This window comes from Oryctolagus cuniculus, chromosome 10, assembly GCF_964237555.1.
Source record: "Oryctolagus cuniculus chromosome 10, mOryCun1.1, whole genome shotgun sequence".
Classification (NCBI taxonomy): Eukaryota; Metazoa; Chordata; class Mammalia; order Lagomorpha; family Leporidae; genus Oryctolagus; species Oryctolagus cuniculus.
In genome coordinates, this window is record NC_091441.1 from 122617001 (window position 1) to 122644047 (window position 27047).

At 57.6% G+C, this 27047-nt stretch overlaps 1 protein-coding gene across 7 annotated transcripts in view; it reads right to left on the reverse strand.

The window, feature by feature from the left end:
* CNTN4 (contactin 4) overlaps window positions 1–27047 on the reverse strand; it is a 734964-nt gene that overhangs the window by 367495 nt on the left and 340422 nt on the right. For all 7 annotated transcript variants that reach the window (XM_051831896.2, XM_051831894.2, XM_051831892.2 and 4 more), the window contains one exon: window positions 18472–18579. In XM_051831896.2, coding sequence (XP_051687856.2) covers window positions 18472–18526 — 55 coding nt within the window. In that variant the 5' untranslated portion in view covers window positions 18527–18579. The remainder of the gene's footprint in view (window positions 1–18471; window positions 18580–27047) is intronic.

Below are 27047 nucleotides of genomic sequence, written 5' to 3' on the forward strand. Positions count from 1 at the left end.
TCACTCTGGGTCTTCCAGCGTGACCTGGAGACGTCACATCAGCTCCATCAGCCTCAGGACGGCCACCCCTCAAATTATGACAGGATGGGACCTGCAGCCAGTGACGTGGCCAGGGTAGCCAGGTGTGCGGCTGCACCCCAGGGCCCCGCATGTGGGGGCCCCGGTCTTTGTAAGTCCTCCCTGGCCTCGGCACGGCGTGGCTGAGGGGGGTAGCACACACTGGGACGTCACTGAAACAGGGAAGGATAACACGTGTTCTGGACAAAGACATTCATCTAGTAGCATCCAACCGCACGCATTGGAACTGCAGCCAGGCTAGGTCCTGCGGACACAGACCAAGTGATTGACAGCTGCCACTCATCCTGGAGGAGGCAACCAGGCCCGGCACACACACTGCTCTGCCCGATGCTGGGTGCACATTAAACACAAGGAAGGTGGATCATCACGGCTCCACAGAGCAGCTCAAATGTCTCCCTTAGCACAGCAACACCTTCTAAAGCCACGAGGAAACACCTGCTTTTTAGCCCCGCTGCCTGCAAACACCCTCAAATCGTCAAAGTCATTCCCCGCGCTAGCAGCTTAAGGAAGGCTGCCGAGCCTACAGACCCAACAGTGGGTGTTCACCGCACACGCGTGTGCTGGGACGTGTGTGCGTGTCTCTGCTGTCCAGCACACACGGACACAGCCTCCCAGGGGACCGAGTGGGAGGCAGCGACGTCTGCGTGCGTTCCTGTAGCTCTGACTTCACTACACTTCTACGAAAGCCACGTGGGTGTCCTGACGTCCTGACTCACGTAACGGAAGCGACACCGCGTGAACTGAAGGCAGGAGCGCCGGCTCCACTGTAGCTCAGGTATCAGACTGAGAAATGCTTATGCTTAGGACAAATGCCACGTTCTCTCTCCTCTGGAGAGTTCACACCCACATATATAAACAGGAAGTACAGACAACACACCTTATGTCAGTGTGTGTTCATATGTATCTAGGTATCTATGCTAGGCTCAAACGAAGCCAATGTGGCCAAATACAGCCACGTGTGCTGGCCAGCCAGCGCCTGGTGTAGTAGGTTAAGCATCAGCCTGCAATGCCTGCATTCCATATGGGCACCGTCCAAGCCCCTGCTGCTCTACTTCTCATCCAGCTCCCTGCTGATGGTCCAGAAAAGCAGTGGAATTTGGATCAAGTTCTTGGGCCCCCTGCACCCGTATGGGAGACCTGGAAGAAGTCCCTGGCTCCTGGCTTTGGATTGGCCAAGCTCCGGCCATTGTAGCCATTTGGGGAGTCAATCAACGGACAGGAGACTTCTCTCCCTTTGTCTCTCCCTCTCTCTCTGTAACCCTGCCTGTCAAATAAATAAATAAATATTTAATAACCGAAGCCACATGTGCTCATGGAAGTGTCCTTTATACTTTTCTGTATTGTTTGAAATGTTTTAGAAGAAAAAAATACACAAGAATAAAGATATGTCAGCTCATGTGCCTAAGTTCAAACCAAAATGGAAGAATCACTTGGAACCTGGTTCCAGAAAATTCCAAGAAAACCACAGGATGCTTTGTGTTTCCTCTCCTTCCCTCTGTAGTATTCTGTCCCTTAAAATAAGTCAGGACTTGCTGTGCAACAGGTGTGGACGGCAGCACATGGACAGTCAAGCTGGCTAACACCGCTGTGCTTTGGGCCCTAACCCCGGCAATGGGACTCACAAGCCCACGGGTGACACAGCCCGGGGAACTACACTTGGAGGAGCCATCAGGTTAGATCCTGGGTGTCCATGAGCGAAGTCTGGAGCCCTCACAGTGAGATGCAAGGGGGCTGGAAATGCAACCAGTGAACTCAGCTCCGGAGGCTCAGGGCATGAGGAGACCTCACTGGCCGCTGGCTCAGAAAGCGATGGACACAGAGAGCTCCCTAAGCAGTGAGCAGAGGAGGGAAACGGAGAGCCAATCAGGCGCCTGTCACACACGGCACTCAAGGCATCTCCCCTCACAAGCACGTGGCAGGCAGAGTGGCTGCACCGAGGGCAGGGCTCCCACCGCCCTTCCGGGGGGAAGTCCAGCCCCCTCACTCCCGCCCCTGACCTCCGCGCACCCTGCCCTGGGGGTGGCAGGTGGCTTGCCCTCCCTGACCTGGCGCCTTCCCGGGCACACACATGGCTTCTCAGGGGCTGCTTTTTATGGCTGCTGACTCTCCGGCACCTCTCTGGGAACAGCTGGGCGCCGCCAGCAGATGCAGAGGAGGGTGAGAGCACCGGGTGTGGATGGAAACCGTGAGTCATGAGCCGCCCATGGGCACAGACACTCGGCATCTCCTCTGGGTGTCTTTTTTTTTTTTTTTTTACAGGCAGAGTGGATAGTGAGAGAGAGAGAGAGACAGAGAGGAAGGTCTTCCTTTTGCCATTGGTTCACCCTCCAGTGGCCGCCACGGCTGGCGCACTGCAGCCGGTGCACTGCGCTGATCCAAAGGCAGGAGCCAGGTGCTTCTCCTGGTCTCCCATGCGGGTGCAGGGCCCAAGCACTTGGGCCATCCTCCACTGCCTTCCCGGGCCACAGCAGAGAGCTGGCCTGGAAGAGGGGCAACCGGGGCAGAATCCGGTGCCCCGACCAGGACTAGAACCCGGTGTGCCGGTGCCGCTAGGTGGAGGATTAGCCCATTGAGCCACGGCGCCAGCCCTCTGGTGTCTTTGAGGCCCTTGCTCCCGTGGAGGTCTGGGGTGTTAGGTCTTGGAGCCTGTGGAGCCTGTGGAGCCCGTGGAGCCCGTGGCAGGGCTGGGGAACCTCCGGATGTTGACAGCACCATTCCCAGGCCACGCAGCGCTGTCAACGTAAGCAGCACCTGCTGCAGAGTGCTGGTATCTGGAGTCCTGCCTGCGCTGGCCGGGGCTGGGCCACACCACACGACTGCACGGACCTCACGCGGAGTCTGCAGCCCAGCGACGTGGTTCTCCCTACGCGTCCAGCAGAGCGCTGAGTGCACCCCATGTCCACTGTAGCCCCTGCGTGCCCAGTGCTGAACTGGGGAGGCCGGGAGAACCTTGGCTGCCTCCCGGTGCTGCGGGAAGGAAGAGGCTGCCCAGGGCTGCTGCGAGTGCCCTCTCCCCACTGGGACTAACCAGGCCCGACCCTGCCCAGCTTCTGAGATCAGGCGAGAGCAGGCGCTCAGGGTGCTGTGGCTGTACAGAGAACGCTGTCCCCAATGACCTCCATGGGCCTGGACCCCTGGCTCGAGGCGTCTGCTCAGTGAGCTGCATCAGCAAGTGCGCACATCAGGGGTGCCCTGCCTGGAGGGTGCAGCCAGGGAGGTTTCCACTCTCCTTCCATGAGTCCGGACACAGGGCCCACGGGCACACTGAGTAATCCACCAAGGAGCCACGTCAGCGTGAGTTCACAATGCCATCTCTGAGGTGCACTTAGCACAAGCGTTCACTGGACTAGAATCAGACCTACAGGCTGGCCTGGCGATCACGGAACCCGCAGGACGGAGGGGGGCAGCCAGCATCACTGCCAACCCGGTGGACTCCCGCAAGCGGCTGGGTACACCGTTACCACGAGCTTCCATGTTGCAGGAGCTGCGTCCACCCAGCACGCGACTCTCACCTGCTTCTCTCCAAGAAAATACGGAAATCCAGATGGCTGTGGGGTCTGTTTTCACCATCGGATCCGGACCACAGTCAAGATGCGGGAGGATCAACGTCACCGAGAAGCTGGCCGCGAGCAGGAGCGCCGTGTCCTGCTGCTTTCGGCAGTGCCTTCGGGTAAAGGCGACCCTGTGGCGCCTGATTTTACACACAAGGTTTGGACGCTGGGATGGGCGGCATCGCACACAGGCCTGCGGCTTCCCCTGCTTCTCAGAGGGTTAGTGCCGTGCCGCCCGTGAATGTCCTGGTGATCACAGGATGTCCCTCTGGACGACAGGGTCTCATGGGAGACCACGCTCTGTCGACTGCATGAGGACAGCACAGGGGCTGCCCAGGGACAGGAATCACAGGACAACGGGGCGGGCAGTCCAAGCCTCTCCCGGGGTCAGCTGACCAAGCCGCCAGGGACTTCCTCCTCCACGAGCAGCACTGCACGCCCCAGCCCCCCAGAGCCCGACACCCCTGCAGACCCACACAGGGACGCGGGCCCTGCCGCAGTGTCAGGTGGGAAGCAGGGGGCCGGAGACCTCTGGCTGCTCTTCTTGCTGTTCAGTCTTCGGCTCTGTAACTCTCCCACGGAGCCGGCTCGAGTCATGGTCAGAACCCGTGGAATCTGTCCAGGACTCACAGTGATGCCAGAGACCCATGTGGGGCTGCTGACAGAGCCCCTGGGCCCAAACCACTCTCCTCACGCAGAAGTCACCGGCATCTTCTATGAGAAAGAATGTACTGGGTTCACTGTAAACTGTAATACGGGCCAGTGTGCTGAAGGAATAAATTAAAATACACAACCAAACCTTGGGACATTCACAGAGCACACACTGTCACTATCAGGAAGGACCCCACGCTCCAGGAGAGATGGGACTGGGACCAGCCTGATAGTCCTTCTTAAAAAAGCTATGACCAAACTTAGTAACTTCCTCTTTTAGGTTTATTTATTTGCAAGGAAGAGTGAGAGAGAGGGAGAGACTGTGAGTGGGAGAGATCTTCCATCTGCTGACTCACCGCCCAAACAGCCACCAAAGGCAGAACTGGGCCAGGTCAAAGCCAGGAGCCAGGAGCTCCACGTGGGCCTCCCACGTGGGGGGCAGGGAACATCTGCTTTAGTCATCTCCCACTGCCTTTCCTGGAGCAGCAGCAGGAAGCTGGACTGGAAATGGAGTCGCCAGCACTCCAATACGGGAGGCAGCATTGCAGCCGTGGCCTGGCAAAGCCGGCTTCAGGCTCCAACTTCTCCGAGCACGAGCCAATCTCAATGGTCTCCACCAATCGACTGGGGTCAGGAGTAAGAAACAGGAAATTTCTATTATATCTACCTGTTACTTACAACATCTTTACTTATTCAAAGGCAGAGAGAGACCGAGAGAGACAGAGAGAGAGAGAGAGATCTTCCTTCAGCTGGCTCACTCCCCACCAGGCTACAGCGTCCATGACTGGGCCAGGCCGAAGCAGGGAGCCAGGAGCTCCATCAGTGCCTCCCACGTGGGTGGCAGGGACCCAGGCACTGAGCCATCACCTGCTGCCTCCCAGGCACATTAGCAGGGAGCTGGGCTGGAAGTGGAGCTGGGGATCCCTCCCAGGCACTCCCAGGATACAGGTGACCCAAGCAGAGGTGGAATCCACCGCACAATGTGCCTGCCACACCTGTCTTTCAAATGTTAAATAAATATCATAAAGTCTGCTGCAAATGCAAACACACAATTAAACAGCAGCGCACACACATACTCCCCTCCCCCCTCCCCGTTTCTTCTGAGTGAAGAACCTGCCATTATCCATCTTATCAAGTAAGGGTCAGCCAACTATTCCAGATCCAATGATTCTCTACTAGATGACCTATTTATGGAAAGCAAAGAATCCACACGTTTTCCTGGACTCAACGGCTAAGTGTGCTCCTTGTATTAACTGGCCCTGCTGGTCCAAATCAGTAACATCCCAGATTGTCAAAAGCAAACAGTTTCTCAGGAACCGTATTCGATATTGTTCTGAGGAAATACGGCTCTCCAATCAAATTCCAGTAGGACCCTCAGACCACGTAAGCAACGTGATACTCAGTGTTCCCAAAATAATCTCCTACTGCGAAACTGATCTTAATGTACACCTGTAGATTTCCAAGTGCCTCAATATGCGTGTCACACCCAAACAATTCAAGGTCTTGAAGTTACTGTATCTGACGGGTAATGAGACAGTCTAAAAGCACCTATTTGTGTAAAAACAGTGCGATTTCTGCAAGGCAGCGATATTTACTGGATTCCGTGACTTTACAGGAACACAAGAGAAACGGCTGGGAGCTCAGCGGCCTCACGGGAAACACGTGTGTGACTGCGTGATGGTGGTGATGACACAGGATATACAGCTCCATGTTAGAAATGACTGATGTTAGCAGCTACTTCTAGTCATGGGCAGAGCTGGAGTTAGTTATTCACCCAGCCCTGGTGCCCTCCTCCTGAGGGACCCGGATGTACCCAGGTATCTCTGGTGCAACGTTCTTACAGATACAGGGGTGCAGACCATCTTTTTTTTTTTTTTTTTTGCCAAGGGCTACTGGGACATTAATAACAAAATTCGCAGGCCAGATAAAATTCCCACTTAAACGTTAGCTTGCTGTAGGCTGATTGGATGTTGAGTCCCAGTAGGGCTGGACCACATGGTTTCACTGTTATACGGTCCACAGGCTGCGTCGTCTCCACGCGGAGCCTTCAGCCACCCATCCAGAAAATGGTCTGTGTGTTTCATTGAAAGCACCAGGCCAGGCAACAACATGACACACAAGTTCGTCATTGCGTGGACTTTTAAGTCGATAGCCAGAGCCCGATCACCGAGAGGCCACAGACGCCAGGCTCCGTGGCTGCTCCCTCACCCGGAAGTGGGTGAGTGTCACACGGACTTGTTTTTTGTCTCCTACACAGGAGTGATCTCGAAACAGCTACAGGCCAGGATGACTGAATAGTGATGGAGACAGATTCCAAGCGGAGATACTGTTACATAGCAGGTGCTTCAGGAAGACGTGACACAATGTTACCACAGCAGAATGCGAGGATGCTGGCAGCCCTGAGTACCTGTCACTAGCCTTGGCATTAGTCACTCAGCAACCGCTCAAACACCAAGAGGAAACCAGGGGCCAGGAGATGCTGTCTGTCCTACAGAAGCCAGAAGTTTCTGGACGTTTAGAAAACAAACAGACTGAGCACCCGTGCTCCCCACCTGTGTGTGCTGAGACTGAGCGCCCGTGCTCCCTGTGTGTGCTGAGACTGAGCGCCCGTGCTCCCCACCTGTGTGTGCTGAGACTGAGCGCCCGTGCTCCCCACCTGCGTGTGCTGAGACTGAGCGCCCGTGCTCCCTGCGTGTGTGTGCTGAGACTGAGCGCCCGTGCTCCCTGCGTGTGCTGAGACTGAGCGCCCGTGCTCCCTGCGTGTGCTGAGACTGAGCGCCCGTGCTCCCTGCGTGTGCTGAGACTGAGCGCTCGTGCTCCCTGCATGTGCTGAGACTGAGCACCCGTGCTCCCCACCTGTGTGTGCTGACTGAGCGCCCGTGCTCCCTGTGTGTGCTGAGACTGAGCGCCCGTGCTCCCTGTGTGTGCTGAGACTGAGCGCCCGTGCTCCCTGCGTGTGAGTGCTGAGACTGAGTGCCCATGCTCCCTGTGAGTGCTAAGACTGAGCGCCCGTGCTCCCTGCGTGTGCTGAGACTGAGCGCCCGTGCTCCCTGCGTGTGCTGAGACTGAGCGCCCGTGCTCCCTGCGTGTGCTGAGACTGAGCACCCGTGCTCCCTGCGTGTGCTGAGACTGAGAGCCCGTGCTCCCTGCGTGTGCTGAGACTGAGCACCCGTGCTCCCCACCTGTGTGTGCTGAGACTGAGAGCCCATGCTCCCTGTGTGTGCTGAGACTGAGCACCCGTGCTCCCTGCGTGTGCTGAGACTGAGCACCCGTGCTCCCTGCGTGTGCTGAGACTGAGCGCCCGTGCTCCCTGCGTGTGCTGAGACTGAGTGCCCGTGCTCCCTGCGTGTGCTGAGACTGAGAGCCCGTGCTCCCTGTGTGTGCTGAGACTGAGTGCCCGTGCTCCCTGTGTGTGCTGAGACTGAGTGCCCGTGCTCCCTGCGTGTGCTGAGACTGAGCGCCCGTGCTCCCTGCGTGTGTGTGCTGAAGTCGTGCAGGCCAACCACGTGGGTTCCAAGAAGGCGTCACAGGTCTGTCTAAGCTCAGGTAGGGCTGGTCCCAGATAGAATGTGAAAGACACACGACTCCGACCCCGCCCCATCCCCACGCTGCCCGAGCCCAATTACAGAACCTCTGTGTAACATTAAAAACACAAAAACTAACGTGGGAAAAGCACTCAGTTTGTTGCCTGGCAGATGTATCTGCCAACATCTGTGTAAGCTGAGAAAACCTTAAAACTACGCCCGTGTACAGCCCTGGATGGCTGGACCAATGAGAGGTCTGTCCTCACAGGTGGACTTGCTCCCCATGTCCCATCCACGCGTGATGTACTACACGCTATTCCGAAGCACACGCTCATCGCAGAAGGGTGGATTCCTGCTGGTACAGAGCATCTCTGCACACGGTGACGGCGGCGCCCCTGCCTGCACACAACACAAGCTTGCAGACACCTGTGGGGCTACTGCCCGCCAGTGCCAGGCCAGGTCAGCCCCTCAGCGCTGGGCTGCGGGTCTCAGTGGCCACTCCTGCCCCCACTGCAGTGAATACCAGACGAGGGCTCCAGGCCTCAGCACTCGTGCCTGGGCAGCCACATGGTGCCCCAGAGACACTCACCGTGCCTCAGTCACCCTCAGTAGGCTGCTTTGAGAAAACTCTCAAATCAACTTGTTCTTCAAAGGGCATTCACCCTGGCCCCAACCTCACCTGAACCTCCCTCTCTCAGTGTGCTGCCCACACAGCACCACAGCACTTGCCCTCTGCTCCTGCCCTCAGTGGCTGACCTCTACACCTGTCCTCAGTGGCTGACCTCTGCACCTGCCCTCTGCACCTGCCCTCAGTGGCTGACCTCTGCACTTGACCTCTGCACCTGCCCTCAGCACATGACCACAGCAGCTGATGGGACTGTCTCCAGGGCTGACAGCAGTTGGCTCCTCCTTTACTCACACACGCTGCTGAGCCCCCCAGGGCTGCAGGCAGCAGTGGCCGGAACACAGTCAGGAGCTCCACAGGTCTGTTTCCCCGTCACCTGGGGCTCAGGGCACACAGGGCTGCACTCAGGAAAACAGCGATTAGCACCTGGAGCTGCAGCAAGTACTAAAATGGTCAAAAACCAGCGAAGCCCACTTAGAAGATAACGGAGAATGCTCTTCTCTCCCTAAACAGATAAAACCATATTTACCACGCACGGCACGTGCACATAGTGGAACTGGGGAGACCAGCTAATAACACAAGTGTGTTCTCACACGGCGGTGCCTGTGGTGACAACACTGATGTCCATTCTCATTCACAGCGTTCTTGACTGTAGTGCCAGTGCCAACTGCGGCCACACTGTGGGGGAGGGGGGTCACTTGCTGAGGGACACTGAGGGTGGTGACCATTATGATGTACCTACAAATCCATCATCCTGGTGTGCTGCTGGCCTTACGTGAGGTCATGCCTCATCAGAACGCACACTGCAATCGGTCCCGTTTACGGAATGTCAATGATCTCAGCAAGGCTCCTACCAAGAAGAGACGAGGCCTGGTTCAGTCAGCGTCCTCTCCCATGAGCACAGGGGACACACGGGTGCCCGGAAGGAAGGGGGGCTCTGGCGCAGCCTGTGGAGACTCGGGGTGCACAGTGAGGCAGAGCTGACAGGGCATCCCAGGGGACTGGGCTGTACAGGTAGAGGCTGGGCCCAACGCCAGCTTTCCTGACACACTCAGGAGACAGCCTCCAGCCAAGGCCAGGGTCCTGGGGGCCAAGGAAGGACCTCGACAGCCTCCAGCCAAGGCCAGGGTCCTGGGGGCCAAGGAGGACCTCGACAGCCTCCAGCCAAGGCCAGGGTCCTGGGGGCCAAGAAGGACCTCACACTGAGTTCACCTCCTACACCATGATCGGGTTCAGTTTCTGTCTTTGGCATCATCAGCTTAGGAATGTGGGGAGCAGCTGCCTGGGAGGACCCTGACGCCATTGCCTGCGTTCCTTCCCAAGGCTGCTGCTCAGTTCCCGTCCCCTGAGTGGGGGCAGGACGCAGCGTCTGACTGACAGCACTGTGTGTGGGTGTCTGACTGATAGCACAGAGTGCAGGTATCTGGCAGACAACACAGTGTGCGAGTGTCTGGTTGACAGCAGTGTGGGGGGTGTCTGACTGACAGCACTGTGTGAGCTGGTGTGTGGCTGACAGAACAGTGTGCAGGTATCTGGCAGACAACACAGTGTGCGAGTGTCTGGTTGACAGCAGTGTGGGGGGTGTCTGACAGCACTGTGCGCAGGTGTCTGGCTGACAGCACTGTGTGCGGGTGTCTGATTGACAGCACAGTGTGCAGGTATCTGGCAGGCAACACAGTGTGTGAGTGTCTGGTTGACAGCAGTGAGTGTGTGTGTGTCTGACAGCACTGTGTGCAGGTGTCTGACTGACAGCACAGTGTGCAGGTATCTGACTGACAGCAGTGCGGGTGTTTGACAGCAGCGTGTATGCAGGTGTCTGGTTGACAGCACTGTGTGTGGGTATCTGGCAGACAATACAGTGTGCGAGTGTCTGGTTGACAGCAGTGTGTGTGTGGGGGGGTGTGTCTGACTGACAGCACTGTGTGCAGGTGTCTGGCTGACAGCAGTGCGGGTGTTTGACAGCAGCGTGTATGCAGGTGTCTGGTTGACAGCACAGTGTGCAGGTATCTGGTTGACAGCAGTGCATGCACACGGCTGGAGGCAGAGTCCGGGAAACCTGGGTTTCTTGCCATCAATGCCTATCTGCAGACTCTGGGCTAACCAGAGAGCTTGTCCCTCAGCAGAGCTGGGGCGGGCGGTTCTGCACCGTGTTCGAGGCTGGCCCTCGGTGACTCCCACTGCCGAGAGCAGTCCGCCCCTCTCCAGAGACAGGAAAACTCCTGCTGGGCTTTTCCTCAGAAGATCTACTTATTTTTTCTACTGAGACGCAGCTCGCACGCCTGCGATCCAAGCCCCAGAACGCACGTGAGGTTGTTACTGTGTTCACACATCCAGTTCCAGGATTCTCTGCAAGCACACGCTGGAGGGTCCACCTGCCTGCCCTGCGACTCGGCCCCTGTATCTGGGGTGAGGGTCTCTGCAGCGGCTCCCTGCCCCCTCCACCTGTCCCCTGGTCCATGTGCAAGGGTTTCACATCTGTGAAGACCAGCAAAGGCGGGAGGGACTTCTCAGCTGTGAAGGCAGCACTGGGCACCAGGAACGGAGAACCAGGCGTGAAGTCGTCTTCGATCTTTCACCGCTCACACTTCTCAAAAGCAGAAGGAAACAGGTGAAACCAACTTAGGATGTCCAATTTAACCAACGGTGTCCGTGTAAGAACTGCCAACATGGCACTTGCTGTTCCAGGTCCCAGAGCAGAGCTGTGGGCACAGAGCAGACGGTGACAGGACAGGGAGGCAGGGCGGAGATGGGCTTTGCTGTGTGGACCACAAGCAGCAGGAGCCGGCACACCGGGACCTGAGAGTCAGGTGAAGCGCAGCCTGCTGACAGCGTGCGGGTGCTGTCGGCCTCAAGAACCATGATCAAACACGCTGCCGCCATGCCTGGTTGTTACGGCGGCCCTGGCGAGCTCATCCAGGCCCGGAAGTTGGCATCTGCTGGCCACATTTCATGTGGTGGCCCGGCACAGCCTCAGTCCTGACAGGGGCGCCTTTGTGGCCCTGTGCCCGGGCTTGCTTTGCAGAGCCTGGAAGTCAGCTCTCACCCGGGGGTGAACAGGTGAGCCCCTCCCTCTGACGCAGCCGTTTCCACAACAAATGATGATTTCCCCTCTCGGGAACGGGTTCCTGATTACTCCACAGACACAAAGCAACCCGGGAAGCCACCAGGGGGTTTGCGAGATGTGAAAACTGCGCCCGCCGACTAATAGCAGATTTCACACCTAAGAAGACAGAGGAGAACCTGGACTCTCTCAGAGGCGAAGGAGGGACATGCTCCTCTTGCTCCTTCTGTCCTTCTGCCCTGTCCACCTGTCCTGACTCACCTTTGCGAGGTTTCACATCTAGGAAGAGCAAAGGTGGGAGTGACCTCCCAGCTGTCAATGCCACACCTGGAACCAGCGTTCTATTCAGGAGCCGTAGCTTGTGCGCCCACTGTGTTATAACATGCACAGGGACCAAGGCCACCACCGCACCTGTGGGCACGGGCAGCAGGTGCCGCTGCCAAGGACACTGAGGTTCCACCTGTAGCCAGGACACCTCCACAACCTCAAAACGCTCCCCAAGCTTTTGTGAGGGGAGCAGAACGGAGCTCTGATAGCCAGCCTGGCTGGGCTAAAAGGCAGCCCCCACACCAGGGAGGGAGCACAGCACACGTCACACATCATAACCCGCCTGTGACATCAGGGTCACCTTGAGCAGGTGGCTTGCTTCTGAGTGGCAGAAGTGGGGCTGGGCGGCCTCACCTGCCTCTCTAGACACACGCTGTGGTTCTCCTGCCGTCCCCGGCATCAGCGTCCCACGGAGGGCCCGTGAACACTCAGAGACCCTGGCTGCAGGAGCAGGGTGCAGCCCGAGAACCCCCAGCAGGCAGCACTGTGGCTGCAGGTGTATGGCTACACACTGAGATCCAGTGCTCCCTGGTACCTCACAGGCTGGCCAGCCACCGAGGCCAGGCCCGTGTTGGGACCGGCATCACTGTCCCTGTGGAAGCCCCGGCTGGGGGCGGGGGGCGGTCCAGACCCAAGGTCAAAGGTTGCTGTGGACTTTCTCAGGTCTACCTTCTGTGGATGAGTGTGCGTGTCTTCTCTGGGCAACGCATTTTGACCCGATGGATCCTTCACCCCCATCCGCTTCTACATGCTGACTCCTGGGAGCACCACCCATCACAGAAGCCTGCCCGGACTCAGGCCTCCACTGTCCCCAGTGGGCCCCACGCCCGGGTACCTGTGGCCTAGGCAGACACTGAAAGTCCTGGCTGTCGCCTCCATGAGGGTGTAGGATGCTCCCTGGCTGGCTGACAGTGATGGAAACAGTGACTGACAACCCACACAGAAAGACAGACCGTCCTCCTGAGCACGACACGCACGCACGCATGCACGGCCCCGGACAAACTGAAGCAAGTCAGGTCCTCATTATCCAAAGACGTTCCTTCAGGCGAGGTCATGTGACAAACGGAAGGAAGGAGGCAGCCAGCTCAGCATAAGCCCCCCTGCTGAGGAAGCCCCCAGCCTCTGTGCTGAGAACCTGATACTGGCAGCACCACCACCATCATCACCATGACGGCAGCTTCCTCTGCTTAGAACTGAGCTGTGGGTCTGCAGCCGGTGACGGCCCAGCTCTCAGCACACCCAGGTGTGCATCCGACGCCTCTGCTTTCGCTGGGCGGTCAGCTGAGCTCGGTCCCATCTCCCTCGATGGCTCCCAGACTCAGTGGCTGACCACCTCTCGTCCTGTTTACAGCTCAGACACGCAGCTCCTTGGCTGAGCTCATCCAATGGAGCCACTAATGATCCTGCCGCAGGGAACGTCTCCAATTGGGCATCTAACAACTTCTGGGTCGTGTTGCTACTCTGTATCCATGCCGCCGGGGATCTGAATTCGCTGCGCTTTCTCTATTTGCTTCAACATCTTTATTAGGGATTTCTAGCTTCCCACCGTGAAATGGGCTTAAATACTTAGGCTGATATGGAAAATAAGTTGTCTGCCTGTTATTTATTGTTTTCTGGTACGCTTGCCCCCTTCGTTCCTGGAATTTTCATCACCAGAGTTGCCGTTTTGCAGCTTCGTTACTAGATCTCTTCAGGCTAAATCCAACTCCCACCTGGCTTCTTCCAGCCGGGCACCACGAGGGAGCGCAGGGTCCGCCGGAACCCTCGATGGGACGTGCGCTGCCAGCCCATCTCTCTCAAACAATAAAGGAGGAGGTCGCTGCGAGACCCTGCCTCCTGGCAGCTAAATGAAAACTGACACAGACTCGGCTCTCCCTCCCTGGTCTTAATTAAATGTGACTTCAGCAAGAACAGAGACAGTACTGGATTTAATATCTGTCCCGCACAGCGAGTTCTTGGAATCTTTCCTGTTTTCCTGTTTGTTCTGGGCAGTGGAGTGTAATAGCCCTGGGACCTGGACTGCTACACCTGACCATGGTGTAGGTCAGGCTGAGCAAGATCTGAGGCGGCCCCCACGGTGGGGGACACAGGTGTGGCTGCCCTGACGATGGCGCACGGGGCAGCTCCTCTTCCAGCCGCGACTCGGGGTCCTGAGTGCATGCAGCTGTAGCTGCCCATGGGGGGGGACACAGGGGTATTAGGAGGAAGGGACAGCATGTGAGGGCGGGGCCTGGGATTACGAGGCGACACTGTGCTCACCTGTTTTATCATTAGTCAACAAATGCTGGGAGCTCCCACTGTGGGCTTGGACTCCCGGGAGTAACAGAACCACGCACAGCCCACGTGGATCTCAGCGACAAAACACGAGTGAGCCTGGGATTCCTTGTGCAGGGGATGGGGCGCCCCTGCCCTGCTGGCTCAGGTCTGGGCTGATGGCCTGCGTGTTTTCCCACCACAGACCCGGGAGGTGCCTGCTCCCCTCTCTGTGAACACTCACCACCCCCACGCCGACCCCACCCGCAGCTGCCACAGTAGCTGAGCAAATCAAGAGAACGCGTGTGTCGGGAGAGCATGCACGTTCCGAAGACAGATGACTGCTGAAGCTGGTAAACCGCGCCGCAGAGATGGGAGTAAATTTAGCCTTGCTGAACCCAGATCGGCCAGGAACGCGCCAAGCATCTGTCTGCGCTCGATGGCGAGGGTTTCAAACGCCTCTCGCCTCCTGCTGCGCAGGAACACATGGACCAGCCCGTCCACTCCCCCGTCCAAATGCTGCCCATGTGACCAGCCTGTCCACTCCCCCGTCCAAATGCTGCCCATGTGAACAGAATCTGTCACACATGGAGAGGCCGGGATCCGTGTGAAACTCCTTGCTGCTTGGAGGGGACTCCAGGGTTAGCTCCCTAACCTGTGTGCAGAGAGGACTGCAGACTCTTGGAGTTGAAAGGGTCTCTAAAGACCACTTGCTGCACCCTCTCCTCACACCAAGGTGTAAAATCAATGCCACAGGCAAAAGTGCTCAGCCAGCTGCTGCCTGAGGAGTTGGCAAAGGGTCAACAATGAAGCTCCGTGGCTGCAGAGCACAATGCTGTCTGCAGACACAACAGTAGCAGGGTGTGCACCACGACCACAGCTGTAAGTGTTCAGCCATGACTACAGCTGTGAGTGTGCACCCACGACTACAGCTGTGAGTGTGCACCCACGACCTAGCTGTAAGTGTGCAGCCATGACCACAGCTGTGAGTGCAGGAGTGTGTACATTACATAAGTGTGCAGCAGTGTCTGTATATTACAGACATAAGTGTGTAGCCATGTGTGCATACTACAGACGTAACTGTATATCAGACACGTGTGCGGCAGTACATGTGCATGTACAGATGTGTTCATAGCCCCATATACTAGGTCCACCCCCACACACAGACAGGGACCTGCAGATGCAGGTAGCTCACAGTGGCCTTGGTCCAAGCTGCTTGCTCTTTGGTTTCCTCTTGACTGCTGGCAAGACCAAGCCTAGGCTGCCTCGGAGCTTCTGATGGGTGTGTGCCTCTTCCTAGCTTGGATTCCCCCCAGAGCAGAGCCTGAACAGAGGACTTGGGTGCAGCCAGTTTGGAGGGGAGGGTGTCCCAGGAGGCAGGGGTAAAGAACACAGGTGTAGAAGGAGCCACCGTGGGTGACCGGGACGCAATCCCCTTGAGAGTCCCGAAGGATCTCTGCAGAACACGGGAAATCCGACACGTGCCTACGATTCCCACGCCCCATTGGCTGATGTCAGCCCGCTGGACGGGGCTGCAGAGAGCACCATGAGACAGGTTTGAGGGAAGTCTCTTCCCTGGAGGAGGTGAATTCTGAAGCAGGTGAGGGCGCACTGCCCACCAGCATCTGCTGTGCGGTTCCCGATGCCCACCTGGTACTTCCGACACTTAACGCTGATTCTGACAGCGTGCACGGGTGGTGTCGCTCACGGCTCACTCGCTTAGTGTGCAGGTGACCACGCAGCACGCTGTGTCCATGGCACAGCTGCCCTTGGAGATGCGACTGCCCAGCAAGCAGCATTTGTTCAATCCACGCACATTCCCTGAACGGCACCGGTGCCGGGCACTTCCCAGATGCCAGGTTTTGGGCAGAGAGTAGGAAAGACAGCTGTATCTGCCCCAGGGAAACCCTAATTAAGGGCGTAATCCAGCAGGCAAAGACACGATCCCGCGAGCAAGGAAACTATAATTAGGAGACGTCAGTAAGAACTCTGAAAAAAAAACCCACTAAGCCGTGGAGGGGTAGAAGGGAATGTTGCTGTTTCAATTATTTCCACAGTCAGGAGAAACCTCACCAGTGAGGTGACACTCAGCACAGACGCAAAGCAGCCACCCAGAAGCTCCTGGCACGAGGAAGGGCCCGTGCCAGGGCCCTGTGGTCGCCAGCAGCAAAGCCTCCGTGGGGGGTGAGTGGGCGTGGCTGAGCCTGCAGAGTGCTTCACACAGGTCTTCCGCTCTTCTTGTCTAAAATGATGAGGACTTTAGTCACTGGCAAGATGGCGATGGCAAAGAAAGAATGACTGGGGAGACTGTGACTCAGAACGGCCACAAACGGGAGAGCCACGGTGCAGTGTCGCTTTCCCGCAGGCACCAGCCCGCCCGGCTGCGTGGTTCCACCACCTCGCTTCCTGGCTCCTTTAGGTGGGGGCTGTTGTAATTCGGGGTCTTCGCTGGTGGAAATAATAAAACGGATGCTTTACGAAGGGAGCTGCTGGACCACTGGTCCCGGCGCTGCGAGTGCTTTTTGCTGTCTGCTCTGACGATGGGTCTAGCATCTGGCCAGTCTGTCCACAGAGAAGAGCGGTCGCGTGGGGCTGTAAATGGCTACTCAACACACACACACACACACACACGTGATCGGCCCGCCCCGGGAGCCCCTGTGCAGGATCCACCTGCAGACCTGCTTGCACCCTTGGTCCTACGTGGGAGCGACGTACTGGGGGTTCACGGAACATGCTGAACATAGCGGCTATAAATACCGCTTGCCAAGAAACCCACGACGAAGGAAGCAGGGAAAAGTTATGGGCGATGCCCAAAAGGAGTGGAATGAGCAGCTACAGAAATCTGTTCAGAATTCCGAGGGCCGAGTGCTGTGCAAATTAATGAAATCAAGACAAATAGCAAGAAAACAAAAACATTAATTAAAGCCTGACTTCACCTATACCGCAGGCGGCATATGGCAGGGAATATCAATGTCATGGAAAACAGTTCACAAAGAAGGCTTGGAACGACCGGCAATACCCCGCTCCCCACAGAACGCTGAGAGAACACCAAAGCCACAGGGGCAGGCGTGGGGGCAAACCCCAGCTTAGCCATGACCGTGACTGACAGGGCTGCCGGCTCCCGCGCGGTTCAGCCCCTCCCCTCCCGGGCGTCGGCTCAGCACCCTGGGTGCTGTCACCAAACTCAGAGCAGTGAGCTCCCACTTCGCAATGGAAGATCTGGAGCCGCGAGGGTCGGGAAAGCAGACAGGGCCGCTGAGGCGCAGCCCGAGCTGGGAACAGGTTCCAAACCCAGGGAGGGACCCGCAGTCTCTCAGCAGCACTAGCCTGTTCCCAGCCACCGAGCTGTCAGGCCATGACTGGCTCCACTGGGGCCACCTGGGCTACAGCGACGTGCACAAAGTGATGACCCACGTGCAGGAAAACACAGTGAGGATGAGTCTGCCGCAGTGAGCTAGTGACCCTGACGGCAGGTGGGGTGGAGTCTGACCTTCTGCTCTCCCCCTGCTCAGGTTCGCAGAGCCGGAGCAACAGGCCAAGGGGAAGGGCCCAGGCGTGGCAGGGCCTCCGGCGTGGAGGGGGTGACCCCTCGATGCCATCGCAGATTGTATCCCAGCTGCCAAGAGCCTGCCAGGAGCCCCAGGAGCTCTGAGAGCAGGAGCCGGGCCTGCCCTGCTCAGACCACAGGACAGGGCAGGGCTTAGCACAGGGCAGGAATGAAGACCCCAGCCAGAGGAGCAGGGCGTCCAAACTCACTTCCGTTCACGTTGTAAAAATACAAACATATCCAGGGGTCACTCGTGGACCAGCATCGTGAACAACGAAAGAAGTTATCCGCCTTCATTTTCGAAATCCCCACACAGCGTGTCAACCTGGACAGCAGCTCCCCAGCTGTGTTCCACTCCCGACACTCAACACTCACTCTGCACACGAGCGCAGGGCCTGTGCCTTCCAGACCACGGAGACCACACAGCCATCTGCACTCTGCAAACCCTCTCCAGTGGCATGGTGGGCCACAGCTATGTGGGAGAGACCTCCCGTCACCTGCCGTTCTGGCTGGTACTAAACCTCATAGCAATGCATCAAAAGCCAGGAGCCACCAACAGAGACATCACACGCACAGACATCAGCTAGCCAGGGCTGCAGACGGAACCGTCGGTGTCACTGCCCAATCTCTCTGTGCCACGGAGCACTGGCACGAATGACACCATCAACTCTAAGTCCAAACGCTGACTCTCAGGACTCTAACAGCACCAGCCAGGCAGGCAAGGCACCAGCACCCAGCTGGGGCCCTGCAGGCAGTCAGCAGGTTGTTGCCGCTGTCCTCCGGGAAGGCCCCCTTTGCCGGGGAGGGGGGACGCAGTGCCGACTTTACACGGCGGAGTTTGGAATACACGCTACCTGCGAGGCACCAGGCGAGAGACGGCAGCACCAGCAGCTCCCATGGGAACCTCATCCTCAGCTCCCGAGGTCGGAGGAGTCTCAGGTCCAGCGAGGAGTGAGCTTAACCTGTGGGAAGGAAGAGAGGGTCCGTGAGATCGGGACCGAGTCTGCTCGCATCTCTGCAGGTGGACTGGACAAGGGAGAAGCAGTCCTCGCCTTCTGCCCACCCAAACACTCGGGGCAGGGCTGGCGCAGACCTGAGCCTCGGCCACGACGCAGCGACCTGTGCCAAGGCCAGGGCCGGCTGAGGCCTCGGGCGGCTTGGGCCCCATCCGCTGTCCCCAGGCCCTCGGTATCCAGCCCCTTCTTAGTGCTGTTTTCTGAAAGATGAGACACACACAGTCACACTCACACATACACACACACACTCCCATACACGCAATATAAAACACACTGTCACACTACCAGACTCATACCACACACAGACGCACACACACTGATACACACATACACCCTCACACTCACATTCACACTCTCACATTCACACACTCACGTATGGATACACTCTAACACATATGGTCACACACACACATATACTTCCATACACTCACTAACACACTGTCACACAGACGCACACACACTGATACACACACATACACCCTCACACTCACATACACACTCTCACATTCACACACTCACGTATGGATACACTCTAACACACACAGTCACACACACACATACTCACATGTACACTCTCACATCAGGATCCACTCTGACACACAAAGTCACACACTCAGACTCACACACGTCCACACACTTTCACATTCACAGACACACACACACTCACATACACCCTCACACTCACATACAAACTCTCATATTCACACACTCACATATGGATACACTCTAACACACAGTCACACACACACACTCATACTCCCATACACTCACTAACACACTGTCACACAGACGCATACACACCACACACAGATGCACACACACTGACACACACACACACCCCCTCACACTCACATACACACTCTCACATTCACACACTCGTGTATGGATACACTCTAACACACATGGTCACACACACACTCATACTCACATACACACTCTCACATAAGCATCTACTCTGACACACAAAGTCACACACTCAGACTCACACACGTGCACACACTCTCACATGCACACACACTCACACACAGCAAACACAGAAGAGGTGCCAGGGAACTGGATGAGGGCTGAGCACGAGGGACCCTACATAGCAGTCTGGTTCTTAGAACAGAATCAGGTGCGGCCTAACCGCGGCCACCCCAACATCCCAGCACTTCCATCCCTCTGCTCCGAGCGCTTTTTCTCCAATGCTACACCCAGGCACCCGGGGGCTGCTCATCCACTCGGCCACACCCAGGCACCCGGGGGCTGCTCGTCCACTCGGCCACACCCGAGCATGGCTGAGAGCTGAGGCTCTTCCCAGGGCTCCGACAGCAGGAGAACCAGAGGGCGCGCTGCTGTGTGCGCCAAGTGGGAACACGGGCGGGAGCGTGCAAGGGGGCAGACGGGCCTGGCCCTCTGCAGGGGGCACGTCCCTCCTCGGGCCCCGGGCCCCTGGGTGTGGGCAGACCAGGGGCTGCAGGAGTGGACGCACCTTCCAGTCTCCCGGAAAACCCTCCACTTCTGCATACAAGGGCAACAGGGTCATGGAAACTGGGAGCAAGCGCATAAGATTACGTGGGTAAAAATAAATGCTGCAGTTTCTTCTCCCTAATACAAGGAAACCAAGTATTTCATATATACATATATATATATATATATATTTTAAGAACTGAGCATGAATTTCCATTTTTTTCACGTAAATGTAAGCTCGGACTTTTAACTCCATTTTCCCCACAGACGTCTGGAGGTGTCCTCCTGCTGGAAACCCAGTTAGAGCAGAGAGGCTGAAAGGAAGACAAGGGCCTGGTGGGGATGCCGACTCCAGGGCGCTTCCCCTCCCCCGCCCCAGCTGTCTCCCAGCCTGCACGCCGGGCGCACGTGCCAGGAGTTTCCAGAGGGTCGTGGGCAGCTTACTTTGGTGTAAAAAAAATTCTGAAACCCATGGACAAAAGCTTATGAAAATGCATGTTACAAAAAACCATGCATGAACTTCAAAAATTTTTGTAGCAAAGTAAACATCTTTTCACTCTGATTTCTACAAAATTAAGAATACATATTATGTACTTGGAAGGCAGAGACAGAGGGAGGAGAGAGGTGACAGAGAGAGAGCGAGGCAGCTCCCATCTGCTGGTTCACTCCCTGAGTGCCCACACTGGCCAGGCGGGGTTGGCGCTGAGGCTGGGAGCCAGGAGCCCAGGCCAGGTCTCCCACACAGGTGGCGCTGGGGGAACCCAATGATCTGAAAGGCACCACTGTCTCCAGGGTATGCGCTGGCAGGAAGCTCGGGTCAGGAGCCAGGGCAGGATCCTGCGGTGTGGGATGTGGGCGTTTGAACCACTGGGCCAGAGCCCACCCAGCACATGCTCCGGGAGTGCCTGAGCTTAAAGCTCCTCCCCGTGGAAGCACTGGACCTCCCACCCCCAAATGGCAGGGCTCCCCTCTGTCCTCCCGGACCTCACTCCATGGCAGCAGCACAGGGACCTCCCTGCTCGCGGCCACACAGCGTGGAACGCACAGCAGGCGTCATCACTGGAGCCCAGCACACACTTCAGCTTTTCATGCATACATGATTTGGTTATTTGAAAGGCAGAGTTACACAGAGAGGAGGAGAGAGATCAACTGATTTTCCAGCCCCAGGTTCACTCCCCAAATGGTCACAACAGCTGGGGCCGGGCCAGACCAAAGCCAGGAGCCAGGAGCTTCTTCCGGTCTCCCATGTGGGTGCAGGGGCCCAAGCACTTGGCCGTCTTTGCTGCTTTCCCAGGAGCACTAGCAGGGAGCTGGACTGGAACTGGAGCAGCCGGGTCGTGAACCAGCAGCCACGTGGGATGCTGGCCTTGCAGATGATGGATTTGCCCCCTGCACCACAATACTGGCCTCTCAATTTAAGTGTATATTACTTTTTAACTAACAGAGAAAAACAGCACCTATTTATGGTACACAGTGTGGTGCTGCAGTATCTGTACCTGGCGTGGGAGCCCCAGTGTTGTTAAGCTCCTGGGGCTCCGCATCTCGCTGTGCCTCCTGGCACAGACATGGGCGTGGATGAGTCTGGGGCCAGCACCACCCAGGTCACCCAGGGTGCCTGGGTGCACGCAGACCACACAGTCAGCAACATTGTCCTGCTGACCAGGACGGCCGTCGTCCCTGCACCGCTGGACCGCAGGTGAAGACAGAGGGGCCTCCAGCCCTGCTCGGGGGCTCTGCCGGGGTGCTCGGAGCCGCCCGGCCAGGCCTGGCCAACAGGTCACTTCACAGAGGCAGCATGTGCTGATCGATGGACGGTACGGACGTCAAGCCAACGATCAGGGTATTAATAATTAACTTCGCAAGGGAAATGTCATCTCAGACCTCTGGATTGATCTACAACGCAAGGCAGTTTCTTAAAGCAATTAAAATGAGCTGAGGACGCGTATCCAATTACACCATGGAGACTGAACCCAGGCTGTGACGCCTCTCACTGCGTGTGCCCTGCTGGGTGTGCTGGGTTTCTGAGGACGGGGGAAGCCCAGCCCCCTCTCGGCTTTGTTTACTATGGGGTGGGCTCCTCAGAAGCGCTGGGGTCCCTGACAGGTTTCCTGGCAGGAGCAGAAGGTTCCCGACTCTCGGCAGAGACCGGGGTGCACTTCCTCACCACCAGGGCCCGGGAGAAAGCTGCGGGATGAGGCTGGTTATGGCGGCGCCGGGGCCCCTGCAGCTCTGAGCTCCTTCTGCCTGCCCCGGGGAGGCCGCAGGGCGGCAGTGAATTCTGCTCCAGCAGCGGTGCTGCCCGGGACAGACAGCTCAGGCCCCACGACGAAGCCAGGCAGGCACACGGGCCTTGCCGCTTTCTCTGACAGCCGGAAGAACAATGGACGTGGTCACCCATCCTCACGCAGCCCTGGCCCTCACAGTCCCACTGAACACCTTGATGGAAGTCCTGAGAACAGAAGCCTGCCTCAGTTTCCCCAGTGCAGTCCTGGCTTGCCAGAGTCCAGAGGCAGGGCCAGGTCTGAGTGGCACTGATCCAGCCCAGGGACAGGGCTGTGCGTGGCCAGTGGCAGGGGTGGGTGGGGCTGTGTGCAGAGGTGAGGGGGACCTCCCAGTGTGCTCCGTGCGAGGGGTGAGCAGCCAGGAGCTGGCCACAGGTGCCAGGTGTGCCCTGCTGAGGGAGCCGGGCTTGGCTGGTGCAGGGCATCCAACAAGACTCTGGGCTTGAGCCGAGTGGGGCAACCCCAGCCCAGCGACTAGCAAAACAAACAGGCAGGAAGCTGGGAGAGCAGAGAGCGCCCAGGCCACAGCACAGCCAGGTGCTGACCCGTGTAGTCGGGAATCGACCCTGTTCCAATCCCAGGGCACTGCAGGGGAGGACAGGGGTGCGTGTCTCCCAGGCCCTGTGTGAACAGGAGGAAGGAAGTGGGACGGGGTGGCACTTAGCAGCCATCCCCGTCAAAGGCAGCACAACCCGGGGACCTGCCCGTGATTCTCAAGGCTACAGGGAGGCGGGGTCAGGGAGGCCCTGAGCAGACGCCGTCTCTCTGTGCACAGACCCTGCACACGCACTCCACAGAGGCCCGCGGCACCCACTTCCCCTCGGCTTTCTCCCTGCAGTCAACGAGTTCCTGGGACGCCAGTAACCAGGTGAGCTTCCGACAGGGAACGTGGGCGTCAGAGCTCAGGGTAGCGAGGCAGAGCGAGGAAACACTGGATGGTCCAGCACGCTGCCTTCTTCCACGCGTTATCTGACTCCGGGGAAGCCGCTCACTCACACTGCCTGTCTGCAGGCACAGTGACAGCCACACCGGAAGCCTTCCGGAGGCTCCACCAGCACACTGTGCGGTGAACGTTCGTATTACTGTCATTCAGACCTGGGGGGAATCCAACCCCGGCCTCCCCACCACACAGATGGTTAACTTTTTGCCAGAAAGATATATTTATATGAAAGGCAGAGCGACAGACAGAGAACGAGATACAGAGAGAAGAGATGTCCCATCCACCAGTTCATCCCCAGACGGCAACAGCAGCCAGGTGCTGGCAAAGCTAAAGTCAGGATTCGAAAACTCCGCCCTGGCTCCCCAGGCAGGTGGCGGGGCCCAGGCATTTGGGCTGTCGTCCATCCTCTTCCCAGGTGCATTTCCAGCAAGCTGTATCAGAAGTGTGGCACTCCCACGTGGGATGCCCCTGTCACCATGGCGACCTCGCCCACTGTGCCGCTCCCCGGTAGAGACCCGTGCTTCCTTCACTGACGCCTAAAAGGGCCACGGACTAACGAATGGAGCAGGCTATGAGGAGTCGGCGTTTCATGGAGAATAAGCGAAACTAACCTCTCCCGTGAGTCTGCGTGTGCTCTTATGCCCACTTCGGTGCAGCTGGGGGCCACACCACAATGGGAACAGCAGAGCGAGGGGACGTGTCCAGGGTCAAGAGTCTAGAAATCAGCGGAGCCACCGCTCCGCACTGTGCCTTCCCTGTCTAGTACTCAACACTGGCGGCCCCCGTCCACGCCAGCTCTGCCCCTTAGCTTGGCCTCCTGCAGCAGCAGACAGCACAGGGCCTGGGTGTGGGAGGCGAGGTTTGTGGGGAGACAGCTGTGTTACCCTGAGCTCTGCTGACAGCAGGACTGTGCATCCGCGCTCTCCCCCAGGCTGAGAACAACCCCTTTCCTCCCTGATTATTATGGAGAGTGTGGCCATTCTTAAGGCAAGGCTTTTTCAAAGGATCTCCCCCAGCACCCCATGCAGAGCTGAGCATTTTCCAACTCTGCAATTAGCTAATGAGTGGTGCAGTCCATCACAATGGCTGGGAAGCAGGGAACAGAACCAAGAGTGAGAGAAGAAGCCGGTTCTGGTACCAACCACGCCAGGGCAAGTGGCACACAGAACCCAGCTCTGGTACCAACCATGCCAGGGCAAGCGGCATGCACTCAGCGAGTGTGGAGGCCGTCAACAGACACTCCCTGCAGACTACAACAAGTGACAGGCCAGGGCCTCTGCCCACAAAGACCCCAGCGCCGCTGGGTGGCAGAGGTCGCCAGCCGTCAGGCCAACTTGTGTGCCAGTGAGTGGCCCAGGTAATCACTGCTTCCTGTGCCTAAGCAGTGGCCCCACAGGCACTTCTCAGACGACAGAATTCAGGTCCATCAAGTCAACCCGACGAGCTGGGTGTCTCCTTGATCCAGGTCTGCTTTTATCTAAGGCACAGACACATGCCACGCCCCACGTGTCACCCTCCCTGTGTCCCTGGGAAGAAGGTGGCATGCAGCCTGCTGGAACGCAGAGAAAACGAGGGCTGAGTTCTCTCACGGCACTGCTGGTCCTAATGTCTGAGAGCACAAAGAGAAGACACGAGGGGCCCGGGTGAGACCCTGGCAAATGGTGCCTGCTAACCAGGAAGCGGGTGTGTTCCTGCTGGAATCCCTTCCTTCTGCCCTCCTCCCCCCCAGGGCTGGCTTAGAGTGCTCCCCCCAAGATCACAGGAGTCAGGGTGACGGGTTCAGCCGAGTGCATCTCTTTCAATCCATGTGGAAATCTGTTCTGCCTCTGTGACAGTTCCATCAGAAATACAACGCCATAGGCAGAGGTATTCCAGAAGACCCTGGGTCCTGCACCTCCTGGCTCAGTTACCGCAGGCAAATTCTAGACAGCCTGAGGGCCAGCGGAGTCCAACTGGTGTTGAGAAGTCTTCCACTAAAGCTGCTTCTAATTTATCTGTGTGCAGGGGAAGGGGGGCAGAGGGAGGGAGAGGGAGAGAGAGAGAGAGAGATGGATAGACATCTCCCATCAGCTGGTTGACTTTCCAAATGCCAGCTGTGCTGGGCCAAAGCCGCGATTCTGGAAGTCATTCTGGGTCCCCCTGTGGGTGGCAGAGACCCAAGTACTTGTGCCATCACCTGCCGCCTGCCAGGGTGTGCATCAGCAGGAAGCCAGAACAGAGAGAGGCGTCAGGACTCGCACCCAGGCCCCCCAACACGCGGTGTGGCATCCTGAGCAATGTTCTCACTCCTGTACCAGCCACCCCTCCCCCAACCTGCTTTTTTTTTTAGATTTATTTATTTATTTATCTTCTATCCTCTGGTTCACTTCCCAGATAACCACAATAGCCAGGGTTGAGCCTAAGTGAAGCCAGGAGCTTTATCTGGGTCTCCCAAACACTTGGTCCAGCTCGTACTGCACTCCCAGGCCATTAGCAGGGAGCTGGATCAGAAGTGGAGCAGCCAGGACACGAAAGGGCGCCCGTAGGGAAGCTGGCATTGCTGGCGGGTCTTTACCTGCCAGGCAACACCAGACACCTTCCCCCCGGCTTCTCTCAGAACCCGACTTTGATGTTGGACCTCACCTATATAAGAACCAGAGGGATTTCAGTCGTCACCGTGCTGTCTCACAGGACCTGTATCCCGATCCGGGAGGCCTGGCCTGAGCCTTGGTGCTGGGGTTTGCTGCTGGACAAGGGGCTTCGCCAGAGGACACCTGGGCTCTGCACACGGCTCGGAAGGACTCTGAGTGCCCGGTCCTACTGCAGGAAGGCACTTCAGCAGGGCAACACAGGGCAGTCCCGTGCCCGTGTCATCACCAGGCCACGGGAGCTGCCTCCCCTCCGTCGAGGTGGCTGGTAGTGCGTGAGTTCTCAAGTCCACATCTCATGCTGCCGGCGACACGTGAAGCCAACGTGTGTGTGGCAAGTCAGAGGTCACAGGGGTGAGCAAGCAGTGCCGAGGGCTGACATGTGTGTGGCGTGTCCACCAGCACGGGGAGTAATGCCGAGGGCTGACACGTGTGTGACGTGTCCACCAGCACAGGGAGTAACACCGAGGGCTGACACATGTGTGACGTGTCCACCAGCACGGGGAGTAACGCTGAGGGCTGACACGTGTGTGACGTGTCCACCAGCACGGGGAGTAACACCGAGGGCTGACACATGTGTGAAGTGTCCACGAGCACGGGGAGTAACACCGAGGGCTGACACGTGTGTGACGTGTCCACCAGCACGGGGAGTAACACCGAGGGCTGACACGTGTGTGACGTGTCCACCAGCACGGGGAGTAACACCAAGGGCTGACACGTGTGTGACATGTCCACCAGCACGGGGAGTAATGCCAAAGGCTGACACGTGTGTGACGTGTCCACCAGCATGGGGAATAATGCTGACGTGTGTGACGTGTCCACCAGCACGGGGAGTAACACCAAGGGCTGACACATGTGAGATATGTCCACCAGCACGGGGAGTAATGCTGAGGGCTGACACGTGTGTGGCATGTCCACCAGCACGGGGAATAACGCCAAGGGCTGACACGTGTGTGACATGTCCACGAGCACGGGGAGTAACGCAGAGGGCTGACACATGTGTGACATGTCCACCAGCAAGGGGAGTAATGCCGAGGGCTGACATGTGCAGCATGCCCACTATCACAGATATAAGGACACAGTGCTGAAGGCTGACATGTATGTAGTGTGTCCACC